Source organism: Psammomys obesus, unplaced genomic scaffold, assembly GCF_907164565.1.
Source record: "Psammomys obesus unplaced genomic scaffold, mPsaObe1.curated_primary_1811, whole genome shotgun sequence".
Lineage (NCBI taxonomy): Eukaryota > Metazoa > Chordata > Mammalia > Rodentia > Muridae > Psammomys > Psammomys obesus.
Window position 1 is genome coordinate 10,862,786 of NW_026596039.1, and position 27,810 is coordinate 10,890,595.

General features: G+C 41.2%; 1 protein-coding gene across 1 annotated transcript in view; it reads left to right on the forward strand.

The window, feature by feature from the left end:
* The window catches only part of Zw10 (zw10 kinetochore protein), a 22,751-nt gene extending 6,307 nt beyond the window's left edge, over window positions 1-16,444 (forward strand). The window contains exons 7-16 of the mRNA XM_055622255.1: window positions 573-764; window positions 3,390-3,553; window positions 4,786-4,968; window positions 6,581-6,804; window positions 9,123-9,194; window positions 11,008-11,177; window positions 11,984-12,114; window positions 13,088-13,219; window positions 13,946-14,148; window positions 15,850-16,444. Of these exons, the coding sequence (XP_055478230.1) occupies window positions 573-764; window positions 3,390-3,553; window positions 4,786-4,968; window positions 6,581-6,804; window positions 9,123-9,194; window positions 11,008-11,177; window positions 11,984-12,114; window positions 13,088-13,219; window positions 13,946-14,148; window positions 15,850-15,970 (1,592 nt within the window). The 3' untranslated portion in view covers window positions 15,971-16,444. The remainder of the gene's footprint in view (window positions 1-572; window positions 765-3,389; window positions 3,554-4,785; window positions 4,969-6,580; window positions 6,805-9,122; window positions 9,195-11,007; window positions 11,178-11,983; window positions 12,115-13,087; window positions 13,220-13,945; window positions 14,149-15,849) is intronic.
* The last annotated feature ends 11,366 nt before the right edge of the window (window positions 16,445-27,810 follow it).

Below are 27,810 nucleotides of genomic sequence, written 5' to 3' on the forward strand. Positions count from 1 at the left end.
GTGTGTGTGTGTGTGTGTGTGTGTGTGTGTGTGTGTGTGTGTGTGTATGGGTACCCTCTGTGTGCCTATGGGAGATGTTAGATCCCCTGGAACTGGAGTTATAGACAGTTACGTGTTGCCATTTGGGTGCTAGGAACTGAGCACAGGTCCTTTTGCAAGAGCAGCCAGTGCTCTTAACCCTTCTGAACCATCTCTTTAGTGCATAATATAATATAATATAATATAATATAATATAATATAATATAATATAATATAATATAATATAATATAATATATATTTAGTACATTTACTCCTTAGAAGTTTTAGTGATGATTTTTAAACAAATTTTTAGATTTATTTTATTTTACATATATGAGGGTTGGCTTGTATGTATGTCCGTACAGTGGGTATGCCCGGTTACTTTGGAGGTCAGTTCTCTTAACCTCTTGACTATCTCTTCAGCCCCTGCTTTTTAAATTTTAATTTTTTTGAGACAATGTCTTACTCTTTTTTTCTTTACTTTAGGGACTTTCCTGTAGGAGTAGTGTATTTGTAGTGGTTGTTGATGAGTGTCCCATGGTCATGGTTTCAGGTCAGATGCTGCTGAAGTATGTGCTTAAGCCTCTGGTGACTTGCCCATCGCTCCATGCTGTGATTGAAAGGCAGCCGAATTCAGTTACCATTTGCTTTCAGTCTCTAACGACAGACATGGAGCACCCATCACCACCTGAAGCTTTTGCAAAGATCCGATTGGTACTGGAAGTGTTCCAGAAACAGCTTCTCGGTGTGTACCCCGAAATGGCCTTTTCTAATTTGGAAATGTGTATACTGCTTTTACAAGTATCACTCTTAGAGCAGAAGTGCAGCTACCTGGGGTGAGTCGCGCCATAGAATCATGGTAGACGCCTTCTTGCCTACTTTACAGTAGTTTTTTCTGCCCTGTTGGGTCATTACTGACATCTCAGAGCCTGTGTTTTAGTGGTGTTTTAGCTAGAGTCTAGGATGTCCTTTTCCTACTGGATGTCTGGTAACATATTTTGGGACCCTTGCCTTAATGATAGGAGAAATGAGCCAGGTACTGCTGTGCATCTTTCCATGAGGAAATCCCCATTAATCTGATGCAAGCAAATAGGAGGCATATCGGAACCAAATTACATTACCACTTGACCTGTTGGTAATCTTTATGTGTTTGCATTAGAAATAGCCTGTTTTTGTGTGTTGCTTTGGATTAGATATTCCCTGCTATAAGCATTTCTTCTGAGTCAGGTGGTGGTGACTCATACCTTTAATCTTAGCACTTGTGAGGCAGAGGCAGGTAAATCTCTGAGTTAGAGGCTAGCCTGGTTTATAGACAAGTTCCAGGACAGCCAGGACTACACAGAAACCATGAGTTGAAAAAAAACCAACCAAACAAAAAACCCCCACCACCAACAATTTCCTCTGGTGTTTTAAAGCAATGCTGCTCTCTCTAGTCTGGTTTACACTCTCCTTGCTTTCCTCGGTAGTCTGGAATGTTCCAGCCAGCATTCTTCTGAAGAAAGTTTGTAAACACTTTAAAAATGTTGCTATTCGTGGGCCTTTTAACAATCATAAATTATTTTTGTATAAGTGATCTAGATATAAAGCAAGGAGTTCTTTGTGTAACTTTGGTAAGAGTAGAACCCTTTAAACCCACAATCCTACCTCAGCCTCCCAAGGCTGGATCACAGGTGTGTTCTACCATGTCCATCTCCCAAGGTAGTTTTTCTTCCTCTTGGTTCTTAGGAAGAAATACAGTTTTGTCATTTGTTTTGAGACGAGTCTCATGGTCTGGCCTGGAACTCACTATATATCACAGAGTAGGCCAGTAATCTTCCTGCTTCGTACTGTCCGTTGCTGGCTTTGTTTCCCAATGCTCTCATGTGGACATTTAGGCCTTTAACAGAGGAATTTTATGGGGACACAAGTCCTTAGCAAGTGACAAATGACAGTCACCTTCCCATCTTTTTTATATAAGATCAGAGAGAAATATAGTTAGTGTGGAGGTTTATGCTTGTACTGTCAGCATCCAGGAGGCTGAGGTAGGAGGATCATAGTGACTTCCAGGCTAGCCTGGCCACAGAGTAAGATCCTGTCTCATTCTGCATTATATCCCTTTCCCAAATTCATATTCTCATTTTTCATTGATTATTTGAATGTTTAACAAGCATTTCTTTTATTTCTGCAAAAACATGACACTAATGGTTTCAATAGCCTTTCTGAAATTCTAGCTCATGAACAGTAGAAAAGAACACAGCGTCATTCTATTTGATGTCTTCTGTAAACCAGACATAGTTTATAGTGTTGGCATATGTATAAACTGATTTGTTTGTTTTTTTTTTTTTTTTTTGTTTGTTTCAAGACAGGGTTTCTCTGTGTAGCCTTTTCCTGTCTTTGAACTTGCTCTGTAGACCAGGCTGGCCTCAAACTCAGAGATCCTCCTGCTTCTGCCTCCTGAGTGCTAGGATTAAAGGTGTGCTCCACTGTCACCTGACATTCATTGTATTTACTTGTTAACCACAGTGCGAGTATGGATACTGGAGGATAACTTTGGAGTCAGTTCTCTCCTACTGTGTGTATGTAATGGGAACTGATCGTTGGACACTAAACCTGTGTGGTAAGCAGCTTTACCCACTGAGCCATTTAGTTGGCTCTTACTTGTTATTTAAACAATAAATATGGTTTTCTGAATATAATGGTCCTAAGGTATTTTGGAAAAACTAACCATGAGATAAACTATAAAGGAGTCCCTAAGACACTGTGCTTGGCAGGCTAGGCAGTATGCCTTCATAAACTTAACTGAATCTTTGCTTTGGATAAATTCCCAGATCCTGTACAGAGATGAAAAAGTGCAGTGTTCTTTCTTTTTGTTTTTTTATTATTAAAAAGAAGTAAGGTTTTGTAAGGTTTTATTAAAAACTAGTTTTAGCTTTGAATGTATACTTTCTTATATTTTTGGTTGTGAGCCTAGCCTTTAGTGGCTAAGCCATCTCTCTAGCCCGAATGTATACTTTCTGAGTGCTTGTTATATAATCAGATTAATGGCTTATGGGTACATGATTACAATGTAGTCAGCATAATGTATATTGTGAGAGAGCACAGGAGTGCTACAGCAAGCAGGATTCATTGGAGTAAAATAGTCATGATTTTATGTCTGTTATTCTCACGCATAGCCTGTTGAGGTAGGTACCTGTAGAATTACCTGTGCCGTTTTCTTTTCTACCATCTTTTTGTTTTATTTATTTTTGGGTTTTCGACACAGGGTTTCTCTGTGTAGCCCTGCCCACCCTAAAACTTGCTCTGCCTCCCATCTTAAAACAGTCATTTTAGAAAACTAGGGATTAAGAATTTGTCAGGACTGTGTATCTAAAACCTTTTCTTTTGAATTTAGATTTGCCTCTTGCCACTGACCTAGACAATGGAAAAGCCCCTGAAGTCGAGTTGGCTGAGATGCTTGGTGATGTCATCTGGGAGGACCTCTCTGAGTGCCTCATCAGAGACTGCTTGGTTTACTCTATCCCCACAAATAGCAGCAAGCTACAGCAGTATGAGGAGGTAAAGAGTGCAGAGAGAACAGGCCTTTGGTCAAGATGGAATTCTATGCTCTTGGACTCTTTTTTTTGGATCATTTGTTCTTAAGTTATACCCTTAGGAAAACTATTAATAAGGAGTAGAAATAACAAATTCTTGATAACTTCATTTCTTTTCTGACTTCCTGCCTCTTTGAGTGAGGAAGTATGCTTTCTTATATATACTTATTTTTTTTTTAATTGATACTTGTATCAGCTGTAATAGCTATTTTATGGTACCCACTTTTTAGTGCTAGGTTGAGTGCTAAAATAAGGATGTTTATAAGATCTTGGCACCTTTATTGGAGTCTTCAAATTCTATTGAAGATTCTCTTCCAAATGAGTCTAGGGTTGGAAGAATATAGAATTAGGATTTATTTTAAATTTTAATTATTTAATAACGTATGGGAGTGTTTTACCTGAGTATAGGTAAGGACATCATGTGCCTGGTACTTGTGGGGATCAGGAGGGCATCAGATCCTCTGAAGTTGGAGTTAGAGATGGTTGGGAGCTGCCATGTGAGTGCTGGGAGCTAAATTCCAGTCTTCTGTAAGGGCATCAAGTGCTCTTTTTGTTTTTTTGAGACAAGGTTTCTCTGTGTAGCCCTGGCTGTTCTGGAACTCACTCTGTAGATCAAGCTGGCCTCTAACTCACAGAGATCCTCCTGCCTCTGCCTCCCAAGTGCTGGGATTATAGGTGCACACCTCCACTGCCTGGCTGCAGCAAGCGCTCTTAACTGCTGAACTGTCTTTCCAGCTCCCAGAATGTATATTTTTAAACCAAGTATTTGATGACTTGTCCTGTGATCTAAATGGCCACCTTGGTTTTTATCTTTTCATTACAGTGGGATTGAAATTTTGTTATTGAAATGTATGTACAGTTGATCTCTAGTGCCTATAGGTTCAGCCTGACTGTTGACTGACAATATTTAGGGAAAATTTTGTTTCTTCACTAGCTGTATAAGACAGTTCTTGTAATTTTTCCTGGAGCAGTGGACTATGGTACATATATTAAGTACTGTAACCTAGAGATGATTTAGGGATATGGAAGGGTGTACATTGTTTGTGAACAGTGTTTCTTTTTATTCAAAGTACTTGAACATTCATGAATTATAATTTCTGAGGGGTGTTCTAGAACTAATTCCCAAAACATACTGAGGGATAACTCTATATAATTGTTTTCTCTCTCTTTCTCTTTTTTTACGTTTTGCTCTGTCAGATCATACAGTCTACAGAAGAATTTGAAAAGTTCCTAAAGGAGATGAGATTTTTAAAAGGAGATACTACCGACCTGCTGAAATACGCTCGCAATATCGATTCTCATTTTGCTAATAAGAAGTGCCAGGATGTGATTGTGACAGCTAGGAATCTAATGACTTCTGAAATTCACAACACTGTGAAGGTACTTGGGTTTGCTGTGTGTTTATGGGAAGCAGCTTAATTTTGAGACATATACAGTAAAGTAGAAAGGAGTGGCAGTTGTCAAGCTAGAGACAAACGATTCTCTTTAAAGTGATCCTGCCAGCTGCCTTTCCTTTGAATACTCTGAGTTACGGATAAAATACATACCTGAAAGCTACTGTATAAGCCGAGAAAGTCTGTAAATGCAGTACATTGCTGTTGTTGAAATTAAAGAGCAGATTATTCTTGTCTTTATTAATAAGCATGGACGTGCTTGGGACGGAATTGTATGTAGAGAGTGTGGCCTGTTGTAAGATGTTCACTTGCTCCCATGGGCACCTGCCATCACACACATGTATGCTCATATGCTTGCATGTGCACACACATCAATAAAAACAAAATAAATATTTTTCTTAGAGGAATAGATAATTATTTGCAATAGGGGTGGACTAATTTACATGAAGAACAGTTTACTCTTTGACTCTTTAATTGTTTTTTTTTATGTATATTATAACATTTAGTAAATGCAAAGTGTTACTGAAACATACTGAGTATTACTGAAATACAGATTAAGGCAACCTGCTAATAGATTTCCCAGCTATTTTTCTGAGTTATCTGAATTGGTAATGAGGATATGGGCTTCTACTTTCTTTTCAGGTTTTTGAGGCAGCCTGTCACTGTGTATCCTGGCTGCTGTAGAACTCATTCTGTAGACTCTGTGGCCTCAGATTCATAGAGATCCATTTTCTCTGCCTCCTAAATTCTGGGATTAACGATATCTACCACATTCAGCTCAGGCACTGAGCTTTTAATCTGTTTTTCTTATTTTCCTTGGAGGGTTCCATTATTGTGTCCATGTAACAAAGTTTTTAGCTGTTTGAAGCACACAGTAACACATTTTGAAGCAACTTGGAAATTTTTTAATTTTTATTTTATTTTATTGTTTTATTTGAGACAGGATTTCTCTGTCTAGCCTTGGCTGTCCTGCATTTACTTTGTAGGCCACGCTGGCCTCCAACTCACAAAGATCTGTCTGCCTCAGCCTCCCAGAGTGCTGGATTACAGGCGTGTGCCACAGTGCCCAGCTGCAACTTGGAATTTTTATGAGAGCTGAGAATGATGAGTTTTGTAGGTCTTTTCATTTACTCCAAATCTTTGCTTTTCTGTCAGTAGTAAGAATCTCACAGTAGGGCTGGAGTGATGGCTCAGAGTTTATAAGTACTTGCTATTCCTCCAAAAGTCCTGAGTTCAATTCCCAGGAACCACATGGTGGCTCACAACCATCTATAATGAGATCTGGTACTGGTGCCCTCTTCTGGGGTGTAAGCATACACAAAGAATACTGTATGTATGTATATATGTATGTATGTATGCATGCCTGTATGCATGCATGCATGCATAAATAAATAAATAAATAAATAAATAAATAAATAAATCTTTAAAGAAAGAGAATCCCACAGAACATGAATTAGGGTGCTTCTATGCAGATCTTCTAGTCAGCTGTAGGGTCACAGCTTCATCAACATGGAGCTTTGAGTGTCTATGCTTTGCTGTGTGCTTGAGTTTGAATTTTCCTGAAAGCTGCCTTTTCTGCTGCTGTGTTTGAATTTCAGGTTACTCCTGACTGTCAGGAGACTGTACCAGACTTACCCAGTCCTGATGGGGATAGCAAGCTACAGGTACAGAAGTTCAGCCATTCTGGCAACTTAGAGCCTGACTCGTCACTGGACCCACATTCCTTTTCTTTACCCACGTGCCGCATCAGCGAGTCGGTGAAGAAGTTAATGGAGCTCGCTTATCAGACTTTGCTCGAGGCAACAACAAGTAGTGACCAATGGTAACACAGATGACTTGATCCCTGTCATTCATTTACAGTGACACAGGTGTAAAGGTGTTAAAGCAGAGGCTGGCTGGGCATTCTGACTCATGTTGGCTCTGCCTACCAGCGCTTGGTAGGCTGAGGCAGGACTGAATATGAGGCCACTCTGGCCCTACAAAGCAAGGTCTGGGCCAGCCTGGGTTACCTAGTACGATACAGTTATGATGAAGAAAACAAAACCCAGAAAAGCAAAGAAAAAAAAAAAAAGAAACAAAAAGAAACCAAGAAATAGATGCATGTGTGGATGGATATATATATATATATATATATATATATAAGCTTATTAGGCATTAGAAATTCAGTTTTTAGTAAGTCATGCTTTAATTTTTATTTAATTTTGGCCGTCTGTGATCAAAGGATGTTAAATCAGAAAGCACAGGGAGAGGACCTAGGACACATCCTTGAAAAGGGTTAATACTGGAATGCTCATTGCTGGATAACTGTGGTTGTTATATCGTATGTAACAGTGCCACATGGAGCCTGGAGAGCCAGAAGGGCCTGGGCATGTCACCTTTCAGCTCCGCACAGCAACACGCTGGGGGAGGTAGTCAGTTTCAGTGGGTGTAGAACATACTGCAGGTTTGGCTCCTCCCTTTCGAGATGGCTCCTCTAGATCTATAGTGTGTTTGGGCTACCTCCAGCTATATGTCACGTCTCATTTTGAGTCTTCTTGTTTTGAATGGCTGCCCTGTTTTTGGGGAAGTACCTGAGGAAAAAAATGACAGACTAGCCACTTGATTGTAGAGTAGAGCTTATAAAAGCCATTCAGTTTGAGTCTGTATTTAGCTGTTCTCAGCCATATAGAAAACACAATGAGTTTGGGCTTGACTTAGTCATTGTGTCCTCAGGATCTGTTTTTGTTGTTGTTGTTTTGTTTTTTTTAACATGTGCAAATACCCTTTTTTATGTTGTTCTGGGATAGAACATGTTTTCAAAATCTGCCATGGCTTCGATTAGTCTGTCTAGCATTAATTATAAGTAGAAAAGAAAGTAAAGTGCATATTTATTTTTATTGTTTGTGTGTGTGTGTGTGTGTATGTGTGTGCACTTGAGCATGCTATGTGAGCATGTGTGTAGGTCAGAGGACAAGTTTGTGGAATAAGTTCTTTTCTTCCACCTGTATATGGGCTCTGGCAATCACACTCGGGTCACCAGGTTTGCAAGAAAGCTGTTGCTTGCTGAGCCAATCACTGGTCCTGTGAAAAAGACCTGTTTGTAAAGGATGAATGTGCTCTTTTGGCAAGGTAACATAGTTGACGTTATTTCCTTGAATCACATTCTTCAAATACATCAGACCAGAAGTTAGAGATGTATGGCAGTATTTAAAATCATTCTTTAAGAAAACTGATACCAAACATTGTTTTGGTATACTGGGTACTTATATTCATTCCACTTGCAACAGATGACTTTTAAAAACTTATTTTAATTATTTAATCTAAAAAAATTTACATGTATGGGTGTTTTGTCTGTGTATGACTGTGTACACAAGTATGCTTGGTGCCAACAGAGATCAGGAAAAGATACTGGATCACCTGGAACTGGAGTTAGATTGTTGTGAGCCACCATATGGGTGTTGAGACTAGAAACCTCTATCTGTACGCTCAACATCTCTCCATCTCTGCATTTTCTTTTTTAAGAGGCCCACTATCCCTGTCCACTTCCCACCACACACACACACACACACACACACACACACACACACACACACACACTGTGTACACACATGCAGACCCACACAGTCTCTAAAATGCATCTTAATAGTGATCTTTAGATGGTTAAAGATCAGATTTAAAGGGCAAAGAATATTGAGGGTTAGATCCTGTTCTCAAAATTGTTGATTCATCTCTTTGCACTGGGGGAGAAGAGGAAAGGTGAAAGCTGAAAGTCAGCCTGACTCTCAGAGAACCCAGTGATGCTTCTGTCGACGCTTTCCTTGCCCTTTGCAGAATACATCGGGAAGTCGGTGACATTTGCTTGAGGCTTAACTCTATTTGTCACTGAAAGGATACTATGGGTGCTGGCAGAGCACCAATGGATAAGTGGAAAAGAAGCTTTGGGTTGAATACTCCTTTTCTGAAGGTCGTTTACGCGTGCAGGTTTTAGAAAAGAACTACAGTTTAGAAATACTGATTATGTCTCCATTGAGATCCATGGTGTTTTCCTACAGTGACCAAGGCGTGAGCTTTCTGCAACAGTAGTTTTTGTCAGATGACCTTCACTGACAGAATTCCTGCTTCATTTTGTATGATTTCTCTTAAGTGTTTATTTTCTTCCAGTGCTGTCCAGCTTTTCTACTCAGTGAGAAATATCTTCCATTTGTTCCATGATGTGGTACCAACATACCACAAGTAAGTATCTCATTTCTGTATAATTGTATGTCTGAAATGTTTGGTCAGGTTAAAACCAGTAACTTTATATGTCCACCAAAGATAGTGATTAAAATTCACAGTAAAAGTGCATCAAATTCAGGCATTTTGAAGGCTGTAGATATTTACTGTGGCGTGTAGGTGGATCTTTCATGCAGTCGGCACACACTCAGAAGCTCCAAGGCCACCGAACTTTTCTTGGTTAGAAAATAACAAAGGTCCTTGTCCAGTGAGTGTGCTGTGCTCTCTGTTGGTGATTGTAATTCTGTAGACACTGCCCCGTGAGAATGCCGAGTCAGAGTGAAGCATGATCAGGTACTCCTAGCGGTGGGCTGTGTTAACCCATGTCTTGGGTTTAAAGGTTTGCTTTTAGTATTAATCTGAAAGGTTACTCAACTCTGAGGCCTCTAGTTCTTTCTGTTATTCAAATGAAATGTTTTGTGTGGTTTTTATAGATGTTTTTAGTAATATGTCACCCAAACTGTTCCTGACCTAAGGACTCAGCTTTCTTCTTTTTTTAAGATTGAGTTTATTTTTATTTATGTTTATGTGTGTGTTGACGTATACTTGTGGGTGCCCTTGAAGACTAGGTGTCAGGTCCCCTAGAACTGGAGCTATTGGTACTTGCTATTTCTGGATATGGGTGCTGGGAACCAAACTTGGGTCTTGCAAGAGTGGTATGCATGCTCAACTGCTGAGCCATCTCTCCAGCTCTGCTTTCAAAATAAAAATAAATCAGTATATTATTTGGAGGATTTTCTTTGTTTTTGTTTTTGAGACAAGGTCTCTTTGCTGTTCTGGAACTTGCTATGTAGACCAGCTGGCCTTGAACTCAGAGATTTGCCAGCCTCTGCTTTCCAAGTTCTGGGACTAAGGGCGTGCATCACCCTGCTCAGCTTGAAGTATTTTTTTAAGTTTAGATTTTTGAAAACTTTGGATAATTTTTATTTTAATTCTCTTTGTGTGATTTAAAAATAAGACATTCCACTTTATATTTGCTCAAGTGAAGGAAGAGTAAAAGTTGTTGACGTCAGTTGACAGCCCTTCCTTAGGGATTCAGAGATGATGGACTCTGCAGTGCTGAGACATTTCCCACTGCTGTGGATTTGTCCTTTTCCTTATGTGAATTCGCACCTCTGTGCTAGAGCACGTCACAAACTGTATTTGTGTATTAGAACCACCTGGAGGCCTTGCCAAAACAGGCTTCTGTAGCCCATGCCCATGGCCCAGCCAAGACAGGCTTCTGTACCTCCTTCCCACTCTCCAGTAGCTTGGGGATTGAAGACTTGGATCTTTGACAGGTTCTAAATGCTTTTCACATTGTTTGTCAGGAGACTATACTTTGAGAATTGTTGCCTTAGATTATGGACTTCAACTTTGGTATTATTTTAAAATCACTTATGATGCTTCCCAAATAGATAAATCTTTTCTAGGCCTCACTCCTAGTTTTGGTATAACACTCATGCATTTGTGCTTTTTTTTTTTTTTTTTTTTTACCTTGCACTCCCCTCTTACATACACCATGCTCAGCCTTTGTATATGGGGACCAAACTCAGGCCCTATGCAAGAGCAGCAGGCACTCTTTAGTTTCTGAGATCTCCCTCCATCCCTACACTGGGACAGTTTATTGGATAAGGTCACTTTGGGCTGGATGGGAACAATGAGCATGTTTTGTTGTGTTCAGCACTTACAAGGTAGACAGTGGTAAAAGCTGAGAGTCACTGCTTTAGGGGACAGATCACTTTTTGATGTGAGTAACAGGTGGTTTCTTTTTCTGCCCTTCCTCTTGGCCTAGGGAGAACCTTCAGAAGCTCCCTCAGCTGGCTGCCATTCACCATAACAACTGCATGTACATTGCTCATCACTTGCTGACCCTGGGTCATCAGTTCAGATCACGTCTTGCCCCCATTCTTTGTGATGGCACGACCACCTTTGTGGACCTTGTACCTGGCTTCAGAAGACTTGGTAACCTCACACGTGGGGAAATATGACTTATACAGCCTAGTATCTCTGTGGTTTCATAGAAGAGGAGGTTAGGAGTTAGTGATGTATCAGCTGTGTTAGAGTGTGGAGGTCTTCTAATTTGTTAATGTTTCCAGTTATTTAACTATATAAAGTGGATGCCATCTTTGAGCAAACATTACCTTCTCGTGACTTGATTTTGTGATATGTTAGCATCCCAGACTTTACTGCTGGTGTGCAGTGGCTCCTGCAAGTCACGGTGTCAGGAGAGAGCCACATGCTAACATGTATACCTTGACAGTGCTAGGATCATTGGCAAGTGCTCACTGATGTCGGCACTTGTTCTTTTGTAAACCCCACGGCAGCTCCTTCTCTTTATGACTTCCTTGGTTTTGCTTGTTATTATTAGAAGTCAAAGGAAATCTATTGTAGGTTAAATCAATGTTTATTATGTGGGTACCCTGGGAAAAGTCGAGAATCTATATGGCTCACTTAGCTTTTCAGTTCCCAATGTTCTTCGTCAGTGGTGTAGACGTTGGAGCAGTATAAGTAGCTGCTTTTTCTATAGAAGTGATTTTTCTTAGCTGCAGACTGTTGAGAAAAGTTTCTCTGTTATGCTGTGATAGGGTAAGAGGGACTGCCTAAGTGAATTCAGATTCATCATATACAACAAACACATTTAGTGACTTTTTAGAATGCAGTTGTTCTCATACAGGCTGAGCAGCTGTCAGCCTTATGCTTGCCTCTCCCACCTTGGTTTTGCAATGTGTGATTCAGCAGGCTTACAATTCTTTATTTTTCCACTATAGGGACAGACTGTTTTTTGGCCCAAATGCGGGCACAGAAAGGAGAACTTCTGGAAAGATTATCAAGTGCTAGGAGCTTTGCAAACATGGATGACGAAGAGAATTATTCTGCAGCAAGCAAAGCAGTGAAGCAGGTAGGAGGCTGTTTGCAGGCACTGACGACGGTGTTCCACCCTTAGAGGCCCCTCACCCCACCTAGCAAGTCGCTCAGTTGATTCCTGTACTCCCTATTGGAAAGTCTAGATACCTGTCATGGCTGTGTGTGTGAGGTCCTATTTCCTGTCAACCAAGATAAGTGGAAGACATCTTTCCACTGGCTTAATAATTTTGTTAACTCATGAAATTGTATGTGAAAATTTTTAAATGTAGGTTTCTGTCTTTACTTTTGTCTTTTGTTTGTTTTTGTTTTTTGAGACAAGGTTTCTCTGTGTAGCCTTGGCTGTCCTAGACTAACTTGTAGACTAGGCTGGCCTCAAACTCACAGCAATCCACTTGCCTCTGCTCCCCGAGTGCTGGGATTAAAGGTGTGCGCCACCACACCCGGCTCTCTGCTCCTGTCTTAAGTGAGCCTGATTGCCCCCCACTAGTGTAAATTTATTGTATGAGGACTGGGTTTTATAAGGACATTTGCATATAAATATTAATATAGCATATAACCCCTGCCCCTTTTCTTTTTCTTGCCTTCATGTCAAGTGCTAAGTCCTGTTCTTCCCTTTTGCTCTATTTTCATATTACATATACATATGTTATTTTATGGGTCTGTGTATGAACAAGGCTGTGATCTGTGGCCTCTGAAACTTACTTAATTTGCTGACAGTGATCATCTCCAGATGTGTATGTTTTCTTGCAAATGACATGACTTCAGTCTTTGTGGCTGAGCCATGTTCCATTGTGTACACACATTTAGTTTCTCTCTTCCTCTGCTGATCTTCCTCTTTACTGCAGTGCTCTGCTTTTCTTCTCTCAAGGATCTCACGTAGGTTAAACACTCAATAAGTATAATACAGTCCCAGTTACCTCACTTTTACCCCAGGACTTCTCACATAAAATCATGAACGTGAATGGTAGTCATCTCCTTCTATACAAATAGCTGCTTTCTTCTGACAGGTGCTGCACCAGCTAAAGAGACTTGGAATTGTATGGCAGGATGTCCTGCCCGTGAATATATATTGCAAGGCTATGGGGACCTTGCTAAACATAGCAATTGCTGAGATGATTGCCAGGATCACTGCTCTAGAGGTAAGGGTTGATAGAGATTTGAAATGCAAGTCTTGTCCCGCACCGTGACTTTGTTAAGAAAGTGGTTCTGCAGCCTCATTTTTAATGGGCACAAATGGTAGAAGAGATTGATCATTTCATGTCTAACTCATGCTTTTGCACTTTGGTTGGTTGGTTCCAGGTTTATCTGAATTCTGTTACTAATCTCTTTTATACCTAGATAAGAAAGTAGGGTTATTGAACTTCTTGATCTGACATCTAAATTCGGAGTGAGGACATTGGAAACTGGGCAAAGGCCCCAACACATACTACTTAGTATGAAGTCATTTGTTCTGCAGATGAACTAAGTAATTTAATTTAGCAGCATGAACAGTCTGTGAAGGCACTGCTTTGCCAACACACTGCAAATGAGTGGACTGTGTGATCCTATGAGGAAAACTTGCCTGGATGTGGCTAGCGGATCCTCTAAAGCATAGATCAGCCAACCCTTACTTGTGATAGCACCTGTCCTTCACAGCAGGCTGTGTGTAGCACATTGTGCTGGATACACAGGCTCCTGTGCAGACCCACAGAATGGCTGGTCATCAGGTGACACTCAGCTTTTATCATTTGAGCTTCAGGAGGGTTTTCAGAGAGCTGACTGGATCTAGTGACTAGGAGGATGTGCTATATTGCTGGGGAAATGTCTAATGTGCCCTGCCGTTTGACCCAGTTCTATTCTGTTATGTTCCCTTTGTGCTGAACTAGGACATCTCCACTGAAGATGGTGATAGATTGTATTCCCTCTGCAAAACAGTGATAGATGAAGGGCCACAAGTATTTGCACCTCTGTCTGATGAAAACAAGAACAAGAAGTACCAAGAAGAGGTTCCAGTCTATGTGTCCAAATGGATGCCTTTCAAAGAACTGATGATAATGCTGCAAGCTAGCTTGCAAGAAATTGGAGATCGGTGTGTATGTTTTCTATAGCAACACACATTTGTATACATATGTGCATACATACATATGTATATGTATGTACTACATATGTATGTATACATATGTATGTATGTATACATATGTATATGTATGTACTAGCAGTCAACCCACCTCACCCTCATCCTGAGTGTGTGTGTGTGATGCAGGTTTTTGAACCCAGGGTCTTGTGCATGCTAGGCAAGCCCTCTGCCAGTGAGCCACATCTCTGGCCTCTTTGTTCATTAGAATTATTCAGGCAACAATTTCATGTTCTACTGCAGTAGTTTGAACCTTTTAGTAGTCTTTCATAGGGCAGATCTCATGGCCACTTTCTTCTTCTTCTTATTTACAGTTTATTCACTTTGTATCCCACCTGTAGCTCCTTCCCTCCTCCCCTCCCAATCCTCCCGTCCCTCCCTCTTCTCCACCCATGCCCCTCCCCCAGACCACTGATAGGGGAGGTCCTCCTCCCCTTCCTTCTGATCCTAGTCTATCAGGTCTCATCAGGAATGGCTGCATTAACTTCCTTTGTGGCCTGGTAAAGTTGCACCCCCCTTCCCCAGGGGGAGGTGATAAAAAAGCAGTCATGGCCACTTTTTTATATTTAATAGCAAAAAGATTTTTCATTTATACTGTTTTGATAGACCATGTAGTTTTGGTATGTAGTACAGATGTTCTGGCACTTTTAAATTAGAAGTTCATCCTTCTTACACCTGAATGATGCATTTTAAGAATGACTAGATCCCCAGCACTGTAGTTTAAAAAAAAAAAAAAAAAAGAGTGATTATTAAGTCTTAAGTATTCAGCATGAAACCACCTTTTGAATGACCAATTCTTTCTTTGCAGGGAATATAGTTAGTTTGAACAGTGATTCTCAGCCTGTGAGGTTGAGACCATTTTGGGGTCAACTGATTCTTTCACAGGGGTCGTGTGATTCTTTCACAGGGGTCGTGTAGCAGATATCCTGCATATCAGATATTTACATTATGATTCATACCCGAAGCAAAACTACAGTTATGAAGTAGCAACTAAAATTTTGTGGTTGAAGGAATTGTATTAAAAAGTTGCAGCATTAGGAAAGTTGAGAACTGCTAGTGGGTGAGGTTAAGCACCACACCCCTGTAAAGGGTGTTTTATGGTTTTCACACAAGGTCTTACTATATACTTGAGGCTGGGAATTTGTATGTACACCAGGCTGGCCTTCAGTTTCAAAATTTCCTCCTGCCTCAGCCTCTCAAGTGTGTGAATTGCAGGTATGTGCAACCATATATTGCTCAAGCTTTTGTTCTTTCTTTTTTTTGAAGGTTGACTTATTTTCTGTGTATGGAAACTTTGGGTGTATGCATGTCTGTGCACCATATGTATGCCTTGTGCCTACAGAGACCAGAAGAGTGTCAGATCCCGTGGAACTGGGATTACAGATGGTTGTGAGCTGCCATGTAGGTTTTAGGGATTGAACCCTAGTCCTCTGAAAGAGCAACTGGTGCTCTTCACCCCTGAGCCATCTCTCCTCTCTCTACACTCTTCCTGGTTGTGCTGGTGCCAGATGCAGCATGAGCAGAAACATTTAAAGAAGAATGGGGTTCACAGTATCTATTTAATACTACTTTAAGTGTTTGAATCAAATAGGACAATTTAAAGTCTGGCTTCCACATAGAGACATAATAGGAAATAGAATCTGTCTTGTTTTTCAGGTGGGCAGATGGAAAAGGGCCCCTGGCAACTGCATTCCCTTCCAGCGAAGTAAAAGCTTTAATTCGTGCCTTGTTCCAGAACACAGAAAGAAGAGCCGCTGCCCTTGCTAAGATTAAATAAGTTTCCCTTTTGGAGAAAGCCTCTCTTGACTCTGGGTTCCTGCTTTGGTGTAATTAATTCCTTCAAAACTTCTCAGAATTGCTCATTGGTTTTGATGAACCAACATAGCATGGAAGTGTGACTTCACATAAGGACATCCAACCTCTTGGCCTGGACAAAGCTGTTCTGAACTGGATGAAGATAGCAGTTGAAGCAATTCACAGGGTTCCTTCACAGTTACTGCTCTCCCAAAGTGTGCATCTTCTGGGCAGCCCAGTTTGCTCCCAGGCCCCTGAGAGTTGTGTACATTGTAATTTTAGACCCTGGCTTTGAACATTCTAAAGTTAGGGTTCAGAATTTGTAAGATACTTTTTTTTTGTTTGTTTTGTTTTGTTTTTGTTTTTTTGGATGGGAATTAGGGGTACATTACTTGACCTTTCAAAAATTAGAGAAACCTCTTACAATATTTCTTTCCAGTAAATAATGCCTTTCAGAGTTGAGAGTGAGTGTCTTTAATAACATGAGCTGTGACAAAAGAGCTCAAAGCTAGTTTTCTAACATGCTTTTCTTTTTATTGAAGTCTGTGCTCCTCAGTGAGGTCTCACCAGTTTGTCCTTCCTTTGAGCTAGGGTTTGCCCCTGTAGTTCAGGCTGACTTTGTGCTTTATCCCCCTGGGCTTCCCACATATAAGCATGTACCACCCTGACTGCTCATTGCCTTTATTCATAAGACTGCCTTGTATTTCTGAGAAGTTTTTGGCATGTTTTGCTGTTGTGACTAAATTCTGTTTTCTTGGAAGGATCCCCACCTCCCCATCTCCATTCTGAAGTACTGTTCTTTCTGTACCCTGTCAAATGTCAAAGATTCTACATTGCTAGAATTCCTTTGGGATGTTATGTGGGTGAAATCTAGCACTAGGCTGTGTATTCTGGTCTTTTGGTTGGTGCACACAGGCCATCTTTTTATTTTGCCTGTGTATATGTGTGGCTTGTATGTATTCACATGTTTTGTGTGGAGGCCAGAGGGTTCTGTCAGATGTCTTCATTGCTCTCTAGCCTCTCCTTTGAGGCAGAGTCTCTTGAACTCAGAGCTTGCCTGCTTGGCTAGTCTAGCTAGCTAGCTTATTCTGAGGATCCCTGTCTTCTCTTCCTGAGTCCTGGGATTACAGGTGGGTCACCTCAATGGCCTCGCATTTATGTGGGTGGTGGGGATCCCACCTCCTTTCCCCACACTTGCATGGCAAGGGCTTTACCCATCGAGCCATCTCCCCAGTGCTAATACACAGTTAAGTTTTCAACTTTGCTCTATGTTTTGAGATCCTTGCAGTCTTTGGAGGTGCATACTAAATGATAAATTATCCCATGTTGTGTTCTAGTTTGTGTATCTTCCTATTATCAGTTCCCTTTCAAAAGGGAGGCCGGGAGTATTATCTTCATGTGCTTTCACAGTGCTCTCCTGGGGGCTCGGGACACGGGCCTGCAGCTTCAGTCTGCAGTGTCTCTCCCTTGCTGTCAAAAAACTTGGATTTCCTACTGTTTTGTGTTCTGTTTTTACCCTTTTGTTCTTAGTCTTAACTCAGTCCGTTTAATCAAAGCATTCTGTTTGCTTAGTCTTTCTTTTTCTATTTGAGGATCATAGCACTAAAAATTTAAAAACTTTTTTTCTTCAGAATTCAGGTGAACTAATGACAGTCTGCACTCTGTTTACTGTGAGAGAGGAGAAAGTGGTCTGCACCAACGATGGTGGTTTGTTATCATTTGTTGTGCTTGAGAACAAACGTGTGCTTTTTTAAGGGCCAAGAAGGGGCTGGTTGCACAGGTGGGGAAAATATTGTTTTTGAAAATTCACACAATTTGAGGTGGCATTCTTTTCTCAGTAATTGAGAGAATGAGCTAAGGGAAAGAATTGAAGTCAATACATTGCAGGGCTATTACACAAAACAGATTTCTTTTGTTCATAGAAGCTATTCCTGTTGCTTGATAGGGACAGCAGTTTGGAGATGGGATCTCAGCATTGAAAACCAGGCCCCTTATTCCTTCCTCAGCCAAACAAAAAACCTCCCCTGTAATTTTTGGCTTGCATAAGCTCAGCCTTGGAGAATGAGTCTTTAAGCCGTGACACAGTGTAGGCAGACTCAGCCTTCCTGGCCATTGTCATTGATAACTGCCCAGGAAGTGTGTATTTTGCTTAGATATGAATCTTCTGATTGGACACATGTGAACTGTGGTCTAGGGGCTCATACTTAGTCTTTGAAGAGACTTGTTCTGATTGGAAACATCATTTGCCTGGGAGGAGAAAGTCCTAGAGCACATGTCCATTGTAGCAGTGAGCTGGGGATCTGTGTGCAGGTGGGAGGGACCTGTTTCTTAAGAACAACCAGGATTATACAGATGACCTTGAGAAATGAAGTCCTTGAAAGATTTCCCAAGGTCATCACAAACAGGAAATTATTCAAAAGGTAAGTGCAAACAGTCCAAATCAGTGATCTGGATATTGCTATGTGCATCCTGAATTCCTTGCTGAACCCATGGTCCTTGTTATGAAGGATTGCTCTGAAATGGAGACCCTCCAGATGGCGCTGTTTCCTCAGGCCTGAGCATCACAGCATCCAGGAGGAAATGGAAGCAAGAGAACCTGTCTGCTTTCTCCTGAATTAACATACTGCTCTTGGTCAGCTCTGGAAAGGTCATCTGGATTCTGAACAGTACTTACACTATAAACTATAAGCTCACTTGTGAATAAATCAAACAATTCCATTACTGACATTATTAAAGATGAGATCTATAATCCCCTTACCATGCTTCCAAATACTTTACCAATTGAGTTTTTTTTTTTTTTTTTTTTTTTTCTGGGTGTGTGTGTGCTATTTATTTATTTTCTGAATTTCTCCAGATCCTCCCCCCGCCCCCCTTTGGAAGTACTGAAACACAGAAATGGAATACTTTTGTGGTTATGAAAATAATCTGAAATAGGTAGTTTGTCCAAGCTGCATGGTTGGTTTTTGTGCCCTGACAAATGAAGGTGTGCATAAGAGTGAATAAGTGATAGGAGGCAGCTGGGAATGTAGGGAGGAAGTCTACTGGACACTGGTACAAAATGAATTGGTTTCTTCCCTGGCTTTCGATGCTCACGCTCTTCCCAATCACCAAGCTGATCGTAAACATTTGTCGTCATTTTCTCCAAAATTTTGTAAAAAAAAACCAAAAAACAACAAAGCCTTAGTTTTGGGGAAACATTGAATTTAGATCAGTTCTTTTATTGGGAGAAGTCTGGTTGTGATATTACAGGTTACAATAATTAGAAATAACATTAGCCATCCTCAATCAAGTTAGGAAAGCTCTACCTAGTGGTTAGGAAGGGGACAGTAACTAATGAGCTATGTATAGCCATTTCACTCTTTCAGAAATCGGGCATCTTGTTTGGTGCAAGAGTTGGTACTAGGGTCTTTGCTCCACTGAACATCAAAGAGATAGGTACCAGAGCGAGTGGTATGCACTGTCACATATCACGGACTCGACTGTTCTGTACTCATTAGGTGGCAGACATTGTTCCAAGTTGTGCATAATACTCCAGAACAAAACTGTCCTGCCCTCTGGCAATTCAAAATCTAGTGGCAAAGACAAAGAAGAGAAGTAAACTAGGCCAGGAGGTGGTGGCACACATCTTTGAGTCCAGCACTCTGGAGACAGAGGCAGGAGGATCTCTGAATTTGAGGCTAGCCTGGTCTATGGAGTGAATTCCAGGACAGCCAAGGAAACACAGAGAAACCCTGTTTTGAAAAAAAAAAAAAAAAAAAAAAAAACAGAAGTAAACTAGTATGTTTAAAGGAACTTGGCACTGCAAGAAAGGGACAGTGCATGTAGGGCAGTGAGGGTCAGTCTTGGTTATACATTGGAAGGTGATTCCGCACTGCCTTGAGAGATAAGTGAATGGATATTTGGGTGCTGCTACTAAGAGAGGAAGAACTCAACAGCAGAGAGGGAGCAAGTAAGGGCAGAGGTAGAAGAGGGACAAGATGGTAGAGGGCCTGTTGGCCATTGTAAGCATTTTAATGGTTCTTTTTATTTCAGTTAGAGAATGCCTAATGGTTTCCAAGAAACTTTAAGAAACATACACTAAAAATAGCATGAAGACCCTCTGTTCATGTCATGTAACTTCAGCATTACCTCATGCCCAGCTCTCTGTCATCTGTAATGCTCCTCTCTTTTCTCTACCCTTGCAATTGCCAGGCAGTGCATTTCAAGCTTGAGGCTCATTCCATCTGTGAGTTTTGTTTCCTGTGAGGCGTTCTCGTTTTGCTCAGCACAGTCCCTGTGAGCTGCCTATATCCCTCTTGCCTCAGTTCTCCAGGCTCTCCCCTCCATCTGCTGCACATCATCCTTGAACACTGACTGTTAACACCTGGAAACAACTGACAGCTGACTCACACCTCGGCTTCCTTAGCTAACTTAGTCCCATGGTCTGAGAGTGTTCAAACATGTTAAAAGAAAAAAAAAAAAAAAGACTTTCTCTTACTGTCTGTTATAGGAGAGAACTTTGAACTCTGAAACGCAGACTTCTCTGGGAATCCCAGAAAACATTGTTACCCAGCTCAGGTACTGAGACCTACAACAGTGCTTTTTGGAATCTGGTATCAATTTAAGACAAAGTAGTGCCTTTCAAAAGGTTGGTCTGGATGGCTTATTGGCAAAAGGAGTGGCCCCGGCCCAGTTCTGGTCTTCCCTTCCCAGACCTCTGCTTTATGAAAGTTGCCTTGAAAGCCCACTAGCATTTTTCATAGGCAGGAAAGACTGCAGTTGTGCTTGATTACAATGCTGTATGATAAAAATATGAATGACATCAAATATATCACTAACTTAGTTACAAATTACATTTCAATACCACTCTATTCCTAGGTATAGTCTCTCTAGACTACTATAATTGCATCTGTATTGTTTAAAAGATTAGAGCTGGGTAGTGGTGGCTCATCATGCCTTTAATCCCAATACTCGGGAGGCAGAGGCAGGCAAATCTCGGAGTTTGAGGGCAGCCTGTTCTACAGAGCAAGTTCCAGGACAGCTAGGGCTGCACAGAGAAAACCTGTCTCAAACAAACAAACAAACAAACAAACAAACAAACAAACAAATTAGAACCTTTGCTAAACAGGTTTTTTAAGACTAGGTCTCATTATGTATCCCTAGCTGGCCTGGAACTCAGAGATCCACTCGCCTCTCTCTTCATATGCCACCGCACCTGGTACTAATTACCTGTGCTTTATGGTCTTTTGTAAAATTGACTATACTTGCCTTGGTCTGAATTCACAGTACACCTTTTATCAAACTCTTTTTGAAAATTAGGGCACTCATCTCAAGGACTATGTAATGGTTTTTTTGATTACATCTGCAGCTTCTTTTATTTGTAAAGCCCAGGAGATACAATTCACTTGGGTCTAGAATCATGAACTCATTTAAAACTCAAGTTTTCTTTTCCTATCTTTTCAGCTATCTTAGGCTTCATATTCATTTTATCTGCATTTGTTCTGTCATTTCCAGATTGAAGATAATTTTCTTTGATAGGTAATGTGGAAGCAAAATAGTGGCTGAGTTCTCCAATGTCTGCTATTTTTAAAATATCACATAAACTCCAAGCATAGCCTGACCCTTTTTTTCTTTCACCGATCTTTCCTCACCCCTCCTCATTAGAAATAGATTTTTTTAAGAAAAAAGCTTGAGCATATTCTAGACTTTCATTTCCCTAACACTGTTTATACATGTTGAGGCCACTCTTTTTTTGCATATTAATGGCTGTTTGTAGAATTCACTGTTGGCTCCCATCTGCAGCCACATTACTATTTTTATTATATCATGTTTTGTAAGGTCAGGTGTTTCTTTTCTTTAGTTTTTTTTTGTTTGTTTGTTTGTTTTTTTTTTTTTTTTTTAGACAGGATCTTGCTATGTAGCCCAGGCTGGCCTCAGTTTTGTGACAGCTCTCCTGCCTCAGGCTCCTAAGTGAAGGGGGTAGAGGCACATGCTCCCATGTCCAGCTATGTCAGAATAGGCAGGTAGTTAAAACAGCTGATTTGTCATGTTTCTCTGTAAACAGGGCTGTGCTATATGATTTGTTATGGTTGGGGGGGCAGTTATTTGGTTTTATTATTTTAAGGAATAAGCTTTTTTTTTTTTAATAAGGCAACAAAAATGCAAACCTGTGTGCAGGGTTTTGGCAGCATCTGTGTGGCCATGTGTGGGAGTGAGTAAGGTGAGCAGGGTGAGGTGGGCCCTGTAGCTGAGAACACCGTCCTCCTGGCCCTGGTCTGGCAGGACAAGTGAAACAGGGATTTCTGAGCTTAACACTTCTGTCAGAGCTAAGTAGCAAGGTGGGGCAAGTTCAGCAGGGTAGATAGGACCTAGAGCAAAAGCATCCATATGGCAAACAAAACCCTGTAGAGGGGGAGGCCTTGGAACAGTTCATATTCATTTTACAAAAAAGACTAATTTACAGTGGACACTGCACCTGAATGCTAAAGGACCATAGGGGATCTGGAGCTGCATGAGCAAAGACCCAATTCATGTTTAACCCCAAGAACATCCCTGTGAGGTAGCTATTGCCATTTTTTTTCTTACTGATAGGAATCTAGCACAGAAAGGTGAAGTGTTGTGATAGAGGACTCACAGAAGGCCATGTGATATTAGGCTCCTGACCCAGGCTTGTTAGCTTTTATATCTGATGCCTTCTTTATTTTAGAGAAGTCTGTCTCACACAGAGGACTTTCTACTTTTCATGTCTGCAGATATATTAGTTAAATAGTAAGGAAATACCACAGACTGGATCATGTTAAGACAGGAAAGAAAAGGGCTGGTGTTATGGCGTATGTTTTTAATCCCAGTATTTGGGAGACAGACAGAGGCAGATATCTTCATGCAAGTTCCAGGCCAGCTAGGTCTACATACTACATAGCTAGTCTCTCTCTCTCTCTCTCTCTCTCTCTCTCTCTCTCTCTCTCTGTCTCTGTCTCTGTCTCTCTCTCACACACCAAACCAAAATCAACCAAACAACCCACTACCCCCATAGTTCTGGAAGGTGCAAGTTCAAAGTTAAGATCTTCACAGGTTCAGCTTTTACTGAAGGCTCATAGATGGTCTTGCCCCTGTATTTATTTTAAAGATTTATTTGTTTATTATGAATACAATGTTCTGCTGCATGTATACCTACATGCCAGAAGGGGGTATCAGATCTCATTATAGATGGTTGTGAGCCACCATGTGGTTGCTGGGAATTGAACTTAGGACCTCTGGAAGAGCAGCCACTGCTCTTAACCTCTGAGCCAACTCTCCAGTCCAACCCCTGTATTTTTATATCGTCTTCCTTCTGTACATCTATCCAAATGTCCTGTGCTTATAAGTCTCACTGTGTTGTTCTTTTTCAAAACTTCTGCAAAGACCCTGTCTCCAAATAAGATCCCATTTTGAGGGAGTGAGGACTTCTGATCAACCAGGACTTGTGAGCATGACATCATAAACGGAGGGGGCACAGTTCTACTCCCAACACCTCACAGATCTCCAGCTGATACAGCTGTGGTTTAGACAACACCGCTCACATGCTTCACTTTTCCTACTGCTCCTATTTTCTCCATCTATTTAATCTGTTAGTGAACAGCTGTGAATACAGTCACCTTCAAAGCGGGCCTGCTCACTGGAGTGAGCTCCAGGTCAATAAAGCATTCAGTGGACTCTAATTTAATTAGCTGAGTTGCTGGGACAGCTGCTCTGTAACTGACTCATGGACTGGCAGACAACAGGGGACAAGACTAGCAGAGCACACTTCAGACATTCCTGAAACAGCCCCAGGCCCTGGGAACTCTGCTTCTGTTCTGGCAGGATGAGAGTGAGTCTGAAAGAGCACTTTGGGACTCTCTGTCCTGAGTGTCTCTTCTGGAAGTAAAGGAGCTGGATTTCAAGGCTGGCCCATGCAGTTTCAGTATCTTTTCCACACATCAGTTTAGGTCTCTTGTATTGTTGAAGGCCCCTGAAACTCCTGTACCACAAAACCTCCGTGTTCTGTTGGTTGGGTTTTTCTTCTCAACTCATCAAGTGAGCACAACTGTCTCTTGTTCTAGACCTAACTTTTACTCCCAGGAATACTGACTGGCCTTGTACATTTACATCTATAATGGATCTTTCTCCTGCGGTGGTGGTCAGCCCTGGAGAAGAAGGGAGAGAGCTCTGGATTTGCACTCTGGACACGAGGTTTTACATTCACACCTGTCATTTACTGCTCAGTGTGAATTTGGGCAAATCATTTAGTCACATGCTCTCAGTGTGCTCACTCCTCAAATGGAGATAGGAAGTCTGGGTTTACTTCTCAGGATGGCTTGTTTGTTTGTTTGTTTGGTGTGTGTACCGGTATGTGTGGTGTGAATACTTGTATGTAAGCATGATTTTAGGACCAGATGACAACCTCAGATGGTGTTCCTCAGGTACCCTCCTTCTCCTTTTTCTTTGCTTTTGAGACAGAGCCTCTCATTGGCTTGGAACTTGACAAGTAGGCTAGTCTGGCTGGCCAATGAGCTCCAGGGGTCCACTTGTCTACATCTTTCTGGTGCTGGTATTTCAAGCATTTCCCATGTCACCCAGCTTCTTTATTTTTTAAAATATGGATCCTAGGGATTGAACTCAGGTCAACAGATGAAACTATCTCTCCATCCTTCAGGATAGTTTTGAATAACCGACTGAAGTTCGAAGGACCTGTCTCTACAAAAGCTAATGTAAAACAACATGTTATCTTGCATATGCTGTGTGGCATATATATGTACATATGTATTATAGATAATATACTACTGGATTGTATAATATATAATACTGGGATTATACTCTGTCACTTCCTGTGTCCCAAATGTGTGTGTCTGAGCTAGACTGAATTCCAAAGGAGCAGCCCTGCATGCATGTGTCAACAGACCTTAGCATGACTGATGAAAAACAGTCTTGGAGAGTAAAGCACAGCCTTGAGGATATCAAAGAAGGTTGCATACATGGAGAGTGTTTCAATTTTTCTCAGACACAGAAGTTTTGCACTTGTGTCTGTCACTAGGCAGTGACAGAAAGTTTAGACTGTTTTTACTGGCCCAGAGCAGATGTTAAGGAAGTTTTTTTTTTTAAATTAACCTCATGATTAATATTTTTTTGTTGCTTCTTCAGGTCTTAATTAAAACAGCTGGAAAATGTTCAATGTGTCTGATACTGGTGCCACCGACTCCTTCTGTTGGGAACTGTTCTCATGGCCTATCTTCAGATGAGTTTATTTCACATGGAAACCTAGATGACTCTCAAAGCAAATTGCCTTTCTTTCTTTCTTTCTTTCTTTCTTTCTTTCTTTCTTTCTTTCTTTCTTTCTTTCTTTCTTTCTTCCTTCCTTCCTTCCTTCCTTCCTTCTTTCCTTTTTCTCTTTCTTTCTTATAAGGGGGGTTCTTTCCTCCCTTTCTTTTTTTTTGAATTTTTGAGATTATAATACAATTACTGTATTTCTCCTTTCCCTTTCTTCCCTCTACAAATGGCTTTTAAACAAAGTGGAAAACTGCTTTATAAAATGAGCAGCTGTGGCAAAGGCATTTTAATTTGTAGTATGTAAATTATAAACTTCATATTTTATCTCAGAGCCTGAGAAATCATCCAGGGACAATGAATAGTTCTTTGTAGGCTTAGAAACCATTTCCTAGAATACAGCTTGTTTTTTTTTTTTGTTTTTTTGTTTTTTTGTTTTTTTTTTTTTTGGTCTGGGTATTTCAATAACAGCCTTGTGTTCTGGTTGCTCCTGGGAGTACATGGTTCTGGGTGGGGAGAAGAGAGATGTTCTCCCTGACATTCCTTCTCTTTGTTGCTGCTGCAGTGGCTGGTGCAGGGGATAAAAGGGGCTAATTTTTCCCTCAGTTGAAGACTATGATGTGTCATTTATTACTGAGCAAAGTGCCAGGAATGAATATCTGTATACAAACAGAAGCCACTAATTCCGGATTTAGGGCATGGGAAGTGCAGTGTGTGATGTGTTGAGAGTTGAACTGTATCTTGAAGCACCAGTAGTTTTTAGTTTAGAAAAAAAACATGAGGGAAGGACTTTACAGGCTAAGAGCACAGACTAAACGAAGGTAAGGCATGGGAGTGGCCATTTGACCATTCTTGGGTTTGTCATTAGAATGTAGGGTATAGGGAAGAAAGGATATAATGAGACATGAACCTAAAACAGTTGGTTTGGGATTGCGTCATGAAGTACATTGGATGGTTAGCCTAAAGAATTTAAAGTTTCTGCTGCTAGCAGAGGGAAGAGGGAAGGTTTGTTTAAGGAGCACAGTGGTAGGTCTGAGCTTGGGTGTGTTTGTAAGTGGGTTTCAAGATTGAGTTTACTGAGGTGAGAGGAAACGTAACATTATCTAGACTGCGTATGCTGACTGATTGACTGGCACGACATACTCTCACTGACTACTTGGCTAAGATTATGTGCTGAGGTGACAACGATGAAAAGAACAGGTCTCTACTCCTGAGAATCTATCATTGGCTCTGGAGCCAGAGACACAGGAGGTGGCCTGTGCTCTGTCAGCGGACAGCCTCTGCTCCTGGGACACTGAGGAACATTTAATTTGGTCTTAAAGGATGGTGGCAGGCTGATTCACGCAGCTTATTAGAAATGCTTTTCCTTGCTCAGGGGACAAGGACAGATGTTTAGCGTGGCTCCAGAGCCTTTCTTGCTCTGTCCCATGTGCTCCTTCAGCCTCTGTGTGTACCATTCTCTTTCTCTATAGCTCTAGCTTTTTCCCAGTCCTTTGGAAGTCTCACTCTCTCCAGCCACAGGAACTTGATCATGACGTTTGCCTGGGGCATGCTTTACCATCCCAGACCCTCTCTTCTTGGCTTCCTCGAGGAAGTCTTCCCTGAATCTTGAGACTTGGTCACGTCAGTGACCCAGGCTTTCATTAGCATCTAGAGTCTCTCTTTTTAGCACTCTTTCAGTTAGGATATCTGACCTTGTGAGTACAGCTTTTACTGCAGGAGAGACACTCTTGTGTCTGACTTTGCTCATCATTGCATATTACCAATGCCTGGTGTGCATATTGTATATCATCAATAAATATGATATATTCAAATGGTTAAAGGGAGAAAGGTATTCAGAAATAGAGAATGATAGCAACAAGGTCCTGCAGCTTATTCTGGAGATATTCAAAGAGAAAGAAGTGCTGGTTTATGGGACAAGGTTAAAAGTAGAAAGGCAAATGGGATAGACATCGGAAGAGGGAGAAAACAGGAAGCAGGACAGGAGCCTACCACACAGGGCCTCTGGAAGACTCTACCCAGCAGTGCATCAAAGCAGATGCTGAGACTCATAGTCAAACTTTGGGCACAGTGCAGGGAATTTTATGAAAGAAGGGGGAGATAGAAAGACCTGGAGGGGACAGGAGCTCCACAAGGAGAGCAACAGAATCAAGAAATCTTGGCCCAAGGATCTTTTCTTAGACTGATACTCCAACCGAGGAGCATTCATGGAGATAACCTAGAACCCCTGCACAGATATAGCCCATGGCAGTTCACTATCCAAGTGGGTACCCTAGTAAGGGGAACAGGGACTGTCTCTGACATGAACTCAGTGGCTGGCTCTTTGATCACCTCCCCCTGATGGGGTAGCAGCCTTACCACGCCACAGAGGAAGACAATGAGGCCAGTCCTGAGGAGAGACCTGCTAAGATAGTGTCAGATGGAAGGGGGGGAGGACCTCCCCTATCAGTGGACTTGGGAAGGGGCAAGGAAGGAGACAAGGGAGGGTGGGTAAGATTGGGAAGGAATGAGGAAGGGGACTACTGCTGGGATACAAAGTGAATAAACTGTAATTATTATAAAAAT